We start from the raw sequence: 11,262 nt of genomic DNA on the forward strand, positions 1-11,262 counted from the left end.
GCAGTGGCCGGTGCCGACTCCCGCCGCGCCTCGAGCGCCCATCGCCGCCCCCGTGGCTGCCGTGGCAGCCGACGCACCAGGCGGCCTTCGCCGCGCTTGCCGGGCCACTGCAGCCGTCGCTGCAGTTGCCATCCATCGCCACCACCGCCCAGCCCTGGCTGCAGTGGCAGACGCCACTCCTGGCGGCCTCCGCCGCACCCGATGCGCCACCGCAGCAGCCGCTGCAGCTGCAGCAGCCACCGCCGGTCAGCTCTGGCCCCGCATCGACCGCACCGGCAGGAGTCCCGCTTCACCAAGTCCAGTCCACGCCCTCGTCGTCACTGCTTCCGCCTTGGATCGCTACCCGCCACGTGTCGGCGGTTGTGAGGCTGCAGGCTGCTGCGCGCGGCCTCCTAGTGTGTCGGCATGTGCGGGAGATGCGTGGTCTGCAGATGCCACTCCTCCAAGTTGCCCTTCGCTGCGCAAAGGACCTCGATCTCATCCGCTGCGTCGGGGATCTTGGGCATGCAGTTTCCCCCATGGGCAGCGGGCATGCTATTTTCCCCGCGGGCAGCGACCTCAAAGTCTGCGACATCGACGGTTGGGGGGCGCACCCCTCCTCGTCGTTCTCCATCGCAAGCCCTCCACTCTTCCCTGTGCGGTGCAAATCAACAGTCGTCCGGCAGGGAGAAGGCATGGTGTCACTGACAGCAGCGCACCGCGTCGCACCACTGCATTCCGCCACCGGCCGCCGCGAGGGCGCCTCTGCTGGTCATACACATGCACTCCTTTTGTCCAGGTGGTGTCCATGGGATCCAGGTGGCTGTACACGTGCACGTCCGACGTGCGGATGGTGTCCATTTTTTGTTAAGGGGTTCAAAATAAAGCGTCCCAGTCCATTTTAGGTTGAGAATAATAAAACAAGCCGAGATGTAAAAGGCTTGTTTTTTTAGGTGTTAGGTTTATCTTGCGTGGAGTCGTGGTTATAAGTTGGTTAGGTTGCAGCTCGAGGACAACCTGCATGTCCAGGTGGAGTGTAGTGTTAGAGTATGTAATGGGCCTAACGGGCCCATTAGTCTTAGGGTTAATTAGAGATAAGGGTCGCTTGCTTAGGGTTCAAGTAAACCTTGCTTGGGAGTCAAGTAAACCTCTCTATATAAAGAGAGGAGATGTATCAATCTAATCAAGCAAGAATTAAGAAGGAAATCCCTTCCCTCTTGCCCGGCCGTGGGCAGAAAGGCCCCCGGCTGGCCCTCTCGCGCCCTCCTTCTAGCAGCGCCATAACACATAGTAAGTGCAGTATTGCAGTTTCTGCGTTGTTAGCAAATTTGACGGCCCATTTTAGACCAAAGGCCATGGCCCAGCTTTAAACTATTGAAAACCTAGAACTTAGGTGACCCACTTACAATAAGAGACAATCTTAACTCGGCAAGATTATCTTCGTCTGCTACTCAACAAGCAAAACACAGTATGACAGGGAGGAGCTGGTTCACAGCTTTTGATCGGATCACTAGACATTACGTCCTAAACAACAAGCAAAAACAAAACAAAGATGAATAATTTCATGACCCTTCACATGTTTCATGAATAATCAAGTTACAACATTAATATAGTTAAGTTTAGATCCAGGCTTAAAATCACATAGCAATCCTACATTAATGGACATTCAGTCCAATATGACAACGCTGTAGCTTATGAGTCAAATATGTGCCACCGCAAACCTGCGGCATCGCCTAAAACATGAACCTCCAGTCCATCCACCATACTGAAATCACATCAGCTCCAAGTTTTAAGGGGGAAACACAGCACAATTACCGTGTGGTCTCTGCTAATCCGCAGAGCAACGAAACTAAGGAACCGCGGCAGCAGTACCAAGCAATCTAGAACTAGAAGTAGAACCACACAGCACAAGGGTCTACCTAGTAAATCCACCAGATCACGGCACAATTCCCTCTCACCTTACGCGATGCTCGCCATCGGCGGTCCACGCGTTCATACACACGGGGCAGCTGGGGAGGAGCGGCCCCTCCGCGTCCTCATCATCCCCATCCCCCGCCTCCTCCCCATCGTCCTCACCCGAGCTGGAAGAGCTCACCGGGTGAGCCGGTAACGCACTAACCGCCGCATCGCCGTCGGCGCCGAGCTCGCCCGCCTCCTCCACCGGCGCTTCTGCGTCGCGCGCCCCCTCCTCCACCGGCTGCGGCGGCCGGCCCCGGGAGCGCGTCCCGGACGCCGGCATACAGGGGAGTGGGATTGGAGAACGGATTGGGGAGTGGCACGGAAAGAAAGAGAAAGAGAAGAGGGAAATTTTCGGAAGCGGTGGCGCCGGCGACGGAAAAGGTTGCGCGCGCGCATGAGGGAGGAGGTTTTCGGGGCCCGTGGGCTCTTGCATTTACGGGCCTGGGGAAACATCTGGCCCAGGAAGCAACGCACCGGCACCGGCGCCCTACGCGCTGCAGCAGCGGTGGCAGCGGGGGTCAAGATGTTTAGTACCACCTCGCCTGGCGGAGCTGGTTGCGAGGGGGCAGGAGGCTACATAAGGAGCGGCACCTGTCAACGTTGTAACATACTTACCTGGATGGGGTCGACAGGTGATCAAGAAGGCCCGTGGCCTAGGTCAATGGCCCACATTGCACTTGGTGGGCGCGTTGGCCTATCATCTCCCCGAGTGGGAGAGTGAACGTCGTAATTTATGGTAGAGGGGTATGCGTCCGCGCGGCCCTGCCAATTCTGTAAAATTAAAATTTGGTCCTTGAGGCCGGGCGTGTCTCAGTTTATTCTTAAGGTCTGAAAGTTTCCTGTAAAATTTTATTTTCATCCTTTAGACCTTGTTTCTAAGATTAACAATTTATCTTCATAGTCCATGAGGTATTATTTCTGTATTCTAACTTTTCATTTGAGACCCTACAGCCGCTATTGTTTTCTCTTTCTTTTCATTGGATACATTAAAGTGCGAATTTCCTGAAGAGAAAGAAAGCGGAATTCTGCAGAAATATTTAGGTCTTGGATCTCAATCCGAAAGCGTAGACAGAGGGAGGAAGATTTGATTTTGGGGGAGGATTGATGGCGCGAAGCGTGCCGTACGTGTCGGCGGCGAAGCTGGTGTCCATGGCGCGGGGGAACCGGGTGGCCATCATCGACGTCAGGTAAACAGGAAACCTCGCCGGGGCCGCGCGCGCCCTCCGCCACGTGCCGATTCGGGAGCTGATGATTGTTTTTTTTGGAAGGGATGAGGAGAGGAGCTATCAAGCGCACATCGCGGGGTCGCACCACTTCGCCAGCGGCAGCTTCGCGGCGCGGATGCCGGAGCTAGTGCTGGCCACCAGCGGCAAGGACACCCTCGTCTTCCACTGCGCGCTCAGCCAGGTGAAGATCCCCGCCTCCTCTCGTCTCTAGGACCAGTTCCCCTTTGTCGACAGTTTACTTGCCTTGTCGAAATACAAGGAAATCAGATTCTCGACACAGACCGCACTGCGCAATCGACCGGGTCTCCTATCGACCGGGTGGGGGAACCTTGGCCAAAATTTCATCCGGTCTTCTTCTCTCCTAGTTAATTAGCTCGTTTGTTAACTTTGAAGCCCTGTGACTTTGTTGGAATTAACGGCTGCGCATGTGCTGCTTTGTGTGTTAAAATGCTGCTTGCTCGAGCGCTAGGTTCAGTTTTAGACACTTGGATTTGAATCAACAATCAGGCCATTTCCAGTTGTCGTTAAGGGCCCTTTCTATACGGTTAATGTTTCAAAACTCTAGTTAGTGATGTTCCTGTTAATGAATTCCCTTTGATTGTTTCTGCTTTGTGATGTTCATGTTAATGAATTCCCTGGAAGAAATTTCACCCACCTCTTCTACCTGGATCCTGGAACATACCTTGAAGAAATATTGTTCTCAGTCAATGTAGTCAGATAAAACATTTTGTTCTTATTGAAGGGGTGTCTGGATATTCTTTTTGTGGATTTTTTTGGTGTTGGATAAAGTGCAACCCGCGAAAGCCTGCAAATGTGTATCAAAAGTCAGCTTTATGCCGATGTCAAGTCAGAAATTACACTAAGTTGACTCTCTGCATAATTGTATGCAGGCTTCGTGGGTTGCCTGCGTGTATCCATATATATTAGTGGTTCAAGCCTAGGATATCTCATTTGTCCCACCTTGCCAGTAGTAACCACAGATGCACAGAAACTAAAAGATGAGATTCAGAACCACACGTACAAAATGTGAAACAGAGGGGTAAATGTAACGTGAGCTTGCAGACTTAACCACAAAGGGGGTAACAGTGAGCAAAGTAGAAGTACAATCAGCTGAGCATGGAGCCTGAGACGCCTGAGTTCTTGGATGCAAAACATGTCTTGAGCAAAAGTTGCATGTTCTGTTTCTTGCTTTCTATGGCTAATATGTTGCCAAAAACTTGGTGAACACCTTGAAATTGTATTGTTCTCTTGTAACATAAAAGGTAGTTGGCATTGTTAATTCATCTGATTTCATACGCTAGCTTTAGTGTGACATTTGTTTTCATTTAGTTAGTTCCAATGTACCATGTAACTTTATGCTTCTAGAACTTGCTCTTTTGTACTGTCTAGTGATGTTCATTTCTTAGTATGCCAGTCATATCTTCGATCATGTTGATTCTGCGATAGCATTTCAGTATATGGTTGTTTACATAGTTAGGGTAAGAAATAAATAAAATCTTGTTATCTCATGTTCTCTATTTTGTACCATATCTTTTGTTTATCATCTTACATGTTCTGTCACCACGCCCCAGGTGCGAGGTCCGTCCTGTGCTCGGATGTTTTCAGACTATCTATCAGAGTCCAAGGAAGATTCGGGGATAAAGAACATCATGGTGCTTGAACGTGGGTTCAATGGATGGGAGATTTCTGGCCAACCCGTGTGCCACTGCAAAGATGCTCCTTGCAAAGGCACATGCTCTTGATCTTCTGGATTACCATCTGGTCCATTTATACTCAGCTTTTGAACGATCTGCAATTCAGCATCGCTGCTGAGCTGGTCCTTTCTCATTGAGATGATGATGCATAACAATCCATTGAATTCCGCAATGGCATGTCTTTAAACATTTCATTTACAAATATATGACACGTCTTTTTTCCAGATGATATATGTACATGGTATACCTAAATATACCTTGTGCGAAAAATCTTCTTTAAATGTACCTGGAAGTTTGAAGATGATTGTACCATTGAACTAGGCATGTTAGTTTTTGAAGAATTTTCAAGTTTTATCCTCTTCATTTCCCATGGAGCTATGCAATCCCAACATGATTTCATAATCACTTTTATTTCTCTTTCTTGAAAAGTGTTCTAAGCTTGGGAATTGAAATTTTATATTCTTTCATATCAATTATTGCCCCTATAGTCCTTAGAAAATGTCTTCCCAATATAATTGGACATAGAGGATTAGGTTTCATATCCGTAACAATAAAATCTACATGGACATAATTAATATTGGCAAGCACAAGAATATCTTCAACCTTTCCAGTTGGTTTATTTATGGTGTTATCTGCCAAGTGGACATTAAGTCCACGTTTAATAAGGGGTTTTAACCCAAGTGCATCATGTAGCTTTTTAGAAATTGTGGATACACTTGCACCTAAATCACATCTAGCATCATAGGTAAAGTTGTTAATGCTAATATTTATGGATGGTTCCCAACCATCTTTCAACTTCCCAGGGATCAAAACTTCTTTATTATATTTTCCCAAACAAATAAGACAACTCCAGACATATATTTAGTAATGTTATAGTTAAATTCAACACCCTTTGAATTCATTAACCTCTTCAAACCCACTTTTCTCCAAAAAAAATAAAATAGATTCACGTTTTTTTTCTCTCTGTCTAGCCTTCCACCTTGGAGTACCATGCATAAAGTCTCATCACCTTGTTCATCATTTGATACATAGAGGTTTCCCATTTCTAGATAAGAGGACTTCAAAGTTGAGACAGTCATTTGAATATTGTTAAACTTGTTAACTAATTCATCTAGTGTAGGATCGAAAGTATGTCTAGAGGGGGGTGATTAGACTACTTGACCAAATAAAAATCTATTATTTTCCCAATTTTAGTTCTTGGCAGATTTTAGCAACTTAGCACAATTCAAGGAATCTTAACACAATTCAAGCAAGCATGCAAAGAGTATATGGGCAGCGGAAAGTAAAGCATGCAACTTGCAAGAATGTAAAGGGAAGGGTTTGGAGAGTGTAAACGCAATAGGAGACACGGATGTTTTTATCGTGGTTCCGATAGGTGGTGCTATCGTACATCCATGTTGATGGAGACTTCAACCCACGAAGGGTAACGGCTGCGCGAGTCCACGGAGGGCTCCACCCACGAAGGGTCCACGAAGAAGCAACCTTGTCTACCCCACCATGGTCGTCGCCCACGAAGGACTTGCCTCACTAGGGTAGATCTTCATGAAGTAGGCGATCTCCTTGCCCTTACAAACTCCTTGGTTCAACTCCACAATCTTGTCGGAGGCTCCCAAGTGACACCTAGCCAATCTAGGAGACACCACTCTCCAAGAAGTAACAAATGATGTGTTGATGATGAACTCCTTGCTCTTGTGCTTCAAATGATAGTCTCGCCAACGCTCAACTCTCTCTCACAGGATTTGGATTTGGTGGAAAGAAGATTTGAGTGGAAAGCAACTTGGGGAAGGCTAAAGATCAAGATTCATATGGTAGGAATAGAATATCTTGGCCTCAACACAAGTGTAGGTGGTTCTTTCTCAGAAAATGTAGGTTGGAAGTGTAGGCACGTTCTGATGGCTCTCTCCACGAATGAATAGGGGATGGAGGGGTATATATAGCCTCCACACAAAATCTAACCATTACACATAACTTACCAATCTCGGTGGGACCGAATCGTTAAACTCGGTCGGACCGATTTAGCAAATCATGTGACCGTTAGGATTTTCGGTGGGACCGACATGCAACTCGGTAGGACCAATATGATTAGGGTTAGGGCATAACGTAATCTCGATGAGACCAATTACAAAAACTCGATGGGACCGATTTTGGTAATGGACACAGAGGGTTGGTCAGGCAAACTCGGTGGGACCGATTCGCTCATCTCGGTAAGACCGAAACGTTACAAAAGGGAAATAGAGAGTTTGCATTGCAATCTCGATGGGACCGATCGCTCATCTCGGTTTGACCGAAACGTTACGAAGGGAAACAGAGAGATTACAACCCCATCTCGGTGAGACCGAGATCCCTATCGGTGAGACCGATTTGCCTAGGGTTTGTGGCAGTGGCTATGACATCTGAACTCGGTGGCGCCGGATAGGAAGAATCGGTGGGGCCGAATTGGAATTTTGGTTTGGGTCATATGTGGATGTGATAAAGTAGTTGAGGGCTTTGGAGCATATCACTAAGCATTTTGAGCAAGAAATTCATTAAGCAACACCTCATCCCTCCTTGATAGTATTGGTTTTTCCTATAGACTCAATGTGATCTTGGATCACTAAAATAGAAAACGTAGAGTCTTGTGCTTTGAGCTTGAGCCAATCCTTTTGTCCTTAGCATTTTGAGGGATCCACTTTTCTCATCCATGCCATGCCAATCATTGAGCTTTCCTGAAATATTTATCTTGAAGTAGCATTAGCTCAATGAGATATATGTTGTTAGGAATTACCAAAACCACCCAGGAATAGTTGCACTTTCAATCTCCCCCTTTTTGGTAATTCATGACATCATATAGATCAAAGCTTCGACAAATGATAATAAGATTGAAAAACCTTGTCGCTTTGAGAAGTATGTGAAAAGTAAGAGCTCCCCTTAAATTTGTGGATTATTTAAATTTTGCGTTGGACTGCAAATGCACGATGAGTTAGGGTCATGGGTTACTCTTCCATGTCACATACATCTTGGTGGAGCACTCAAAATGATAATAATTAAACACATGCACTCATCACCAAGCAAAGTGAATGATCATACGAGGATATATGAGATAATATCATCCAACAAGCATTAATGTAGCATAGCATATGATCAAACACATGATCATCCAAGTATCTCACAAAAGGCATAAAGTAACAAGCACACAAATAACGAAGTTCAACCACCAAAAAGACAAGAGAGACCAAAAGCAACACTCTCTCTCGAAGCATATGATCTATACATTTTTCTCCCCCTTTGGCAACAAGTTACCAAAAAGTTCATAAAAATGCATAGTGCTAAACGACTCTCAGGCTTGGTCTTCATGTGATGGTGTAGAGATGGCTCCTTGGACGAAGACTTCTGTTGATGTAGATGGAGCTGGTGGAGTGGGTGCTGGAACTGGATGCACTGAAGTTGTAGCTAGTGCAGATGATGTAGCTCTGGTGTCTGGAACAGGCATTGCAGCAGATCTCTGTCCTCTGGGCACTCTAGCAAAAGCATCAGTAGTTGACTTGCCCTTTTTCTCCTCCACATCCTCCTGAAGTTGCTCAACTGCAGTTTGGATCTCAGTCACTTTGACATGAAGAGCATAAAACTTCTACTCTATGATTCTCTCCAAGTTGTCCTGGTTTTGAGTCAGGGTGGCCAAGCCCTTCTCAATCCTCAGAGTGGAGGCAATCAAGTAGCCAAGCTGATCTTGCTTGCTCTTCAGGAAAATCTGAGATGCCTCTTCAGCAGTTGGCATCTTTGCAGCCTTCTCAGCTCTTGCCTTCTCCTTCTTCTCTTGTGCTTGCACAGATGATGGTTCATTTTCATCCATCACAATGATGTTGTCCTCAAAGTCAGGGTAGATGGGCAGGTGTTCCTTGTCCAAGAGATATGTGCCAGTGCCCATCTTGGAGTTTATAAGCTCCTGAATCCGTGGAGCATGCCCACAACTCCTCTTCTGATTAGCAGCAGTCCTTTTAATTGTTTCCACAATCAGGCTCATGACTTTGAACTTCTGAGGCACATCAAATATATGAAGCAAGTTGATTGCATGGCCTCTGATCATCTTGTGATCACCTGACTTGGGCAACAACGTGTGCCTTAAGATCCAGTTTATGGTAGGCAATCCTGACAACAGATAATGTACAGATCCAAACTTATGTGTCTCAAGTGCAGCATCCAGGATATCTCTGTACATGTGAGCCATGGAGTTGTGGTCTTTCTTCTTCTTGGCATAGACATCCAAGTCATCCTCATTATCCTTTGGAGCATTGATCAATTCAGACCATTCCTCAACTGTTGATTGGTACCTGGTACCCTCAGACATCCAGACTATCCTCCCATCTGGGTAGAAATGAGCTGTGGAGTAAACCTGCATAATGAGCTCATCATTCCACTTTGTGAGCTTCTGCCCAACAAAGTCTTCTACTCTACAAGACTTGAAACTATCATAAAATCCAGGATAGTGCTCTTCATTCTTCTTGATATAGTCCCAATCAACCCATCTCATATCACATACTATGGGCTTCTTGTCAAGCAGCACAATCTCATAGAAATCCTGTTGTTCCTTAGTGTGGAACCTGTAGTCCACAACAGTCCTTCTTCTGACAGCATAGGGGTCAGTCAGTCTCCACTGTCTCAGACCTGCATCCTTCCCGAGCTTCATATCCTGTGCAACTGGGTGAGCATCATTATGATCTGGGATCTTGGGCTTCAACTTTCTCAGGACAAGTGAGTCTTCATCTTCTTCTTCAGCAGCTTCAGGCACTGGGGCCTTGTTGTTCTCTGCAGCTGGAATACTCCTGGTGTTCCTCTTGGGTGCAGACTTGGGTTCTGGAGCAACAACCTCGGGAGCATCTTTGGGCTTAGATGGAACAACCCCTGATCTTATAGCATCTCCCATTAGCTTTTGAGCTTTAGGTGCTAGTGCATCAACCTCTTCATCTTCATCTTTAGAGTCTCTCCTCATAGAGGGCTTGCCAAGTACTCCCTCCATTCGGAATTACTTGTCGTAGAAATGAATGTATCTAGATGTATTTTCGTTCTAGATACATCCATTTTCAAGACAAGTAATTCCGAACGGAGGGAGTACTTTGGCAGTAGTAGTTCTGACTCTCTTCTTCTTCTTGTCTTGGCCAGTAGCTTCATTATCAGACTCAATGGTGAACTTCATGGTTTCACCAGTGGCAACCTTCCTAGGTTTGGAAGTAGGAATTCTCCTTGCAGGTGCCTTCTTCTGCATTCCTAGCTTAGTGGATGCAGCTGAGCCATATTCCTTCTTCAACACCTTCTTCTTTGAGGTGGCCTCATCCTCAACAGCCACATAGTCCTCATCTTCAGAACCTGAGGTCTTCTTCTTTCTAGCCCTGGTGGCTACCTTTGGCAAGTTGTTGGGTGTGCTCGTGTTGCCATCATCATAGCTGCTAGAGGGACTAGTGCCCTCACTCATCCAAACTTGCTCCTCAGACTTGTTCTGACTGTCACTCTGATCTGACATGATGCAAACTCTGACAGCAGACCCTGTGAATAGATATGGATGGGTAGAGTGGATGAGCATCAGAAAGCACATAGGTTTTTGCAAAAAAAAAATTGAGTCAAAACTTAGTTTTAGTTTTCCACAGAAAGCATTTCGGAGCTACCGATTTGTAAACTCGGTGATACCGAAGCAGCTTTTGGAACCTAAACTAGTGAACTCGGTCAGACCGAGTCACAGTTCGGTGGCACCGAGACTGCTAGGGTTTCACAAAGAATTGAACTCGTCACACCGATTTGCAATTCTCGGCCAGACCGAGAATCACATGTGCACTGGCCTGAGCCAAATCGATGGGACCGATTTCTACAACTCGGTCGGTCCGAGATGAGTTCGGCGGAAACCTAACCCTAAATTTTCAATCCAAAACTAATCTACGGAGTGATTTCGCTGGATAAGAAGATCTCAAATGTGGCAAGATGCATGGCAATGCAATGTGCTAGGAATCAGAGTTAGGAATAGCACAAAGTTTCAAATCCATACCCTAATGCGGCGATGGACTTGCTACGGCGGCAACAACGGGGCAGAATCCCATTGACGGCGGCAGAGACCAGCGGCTGGAGGTCGCTGGCGATGAGGAGGACGATCCGGAGACCCGAGGAGGCAGAGCAGGGTGTGCGCGGGCGAAGAGGTTCGAAAAAATTTCCAAATTTTGGCCTGGGGGTATATATAGCCTGACCCTGTCGGTGTGACCGAGTTGAACAACTCGGTGGCACCGAGATGCATAACTGCAAGCAGTTACTGCAACTCGGTGTGACCAAAAAGTTCAGATCGGTTGCACCGAGATTGAAAACCTAGATCAACTTAGTGATCTCAGTATGACCGAAATGGTTGAATCGGTCAGACCGAAACGCACAAAGAGGTTTTGGAAGTTTAA

At 46.7% G+C, this 11,262-nt stretch overlaps 2 protein-coding genes and 1 non-coding gene across 4 annotated transcripts in view; 2 read left to right on the plus strand and 1 right to left on the minus strand.

Annotated features, from left to right (window-relative positions):
* The window catches only part of LOC123127379 (E3 ubiquitin-protein ligase RFWD3), a 7,692-nt gene extending 5,382 nt beyond the window's left edge, over window positions 1-2,310 (minus strand). The window contains exon 1 of one of the 2 annotated variants that reach the window (XM_044547050.1): window positions 1,938-2,310. In XM_044547050.1, coding sequence (XP_044402985.1) covers window positions 1,938-2,218 — 281 coding nt within the window. In that variant the 5' untranslated portion in view covers window positions 2,219-2,310. The remainder of the gene's footprint in view (window positions 1-1,937) is intronic. The other variant, XM_044547043.1, reaches the window with a different exon arrangement.
* Window positions 2,311-2,545: 235 nt separating this feature from the next.
* On the plus strand, window positions 2,546-2,704 carry LOC123150526 (U1 spliceosomal RNA). Its single transcript, XR_006475156.1, has one exon. It is a non-coding gene; the product is annotated as a U1 spliceosomal RNA (small nuclear RNA).
* LOC123127402 (arsenate reductase 2.1) lies at window positions 2,562-5,199 on the plus strand. Its single transcript, XM_044547096.1, has 4 exons — window positions 2,562-2,847; window positions 2,970-3,125; window positions 3,207-3,345; window positions 4,736-5,199. The coding sequence occupies exons 2-4, from the start codon at window positions 3,043-3,045 to the stop codon at window positions 4,904-4,906; spliced, it is 393 nt and encodes a 130-aa protein (XP_044403031.1). The 5' UTR covers window positions 2,562-2,847; window positions 2,970-3,042; the 3' UTR covers window positions 4,907-5,199.
* Window positions 5,200-11,262: the final 6,063 nt, after the last annotated feature.

Source organism: Triticum aestivum, chromosome 1B (assembly GCF_018294505.1).
Source record: "Triticum aestivum cultivar Chinese Spring chromosome 1B, IWGSC CS RefSeq v2.1, whole genome shotgun sequence".
In the NCBI taxonomy this organism is placed as follows: Eukaryota; Viridiplantae; Streptophyta; class Magnoliopsida; order Poales; family Poaceae; genus Triticum; species Triticum aestivum.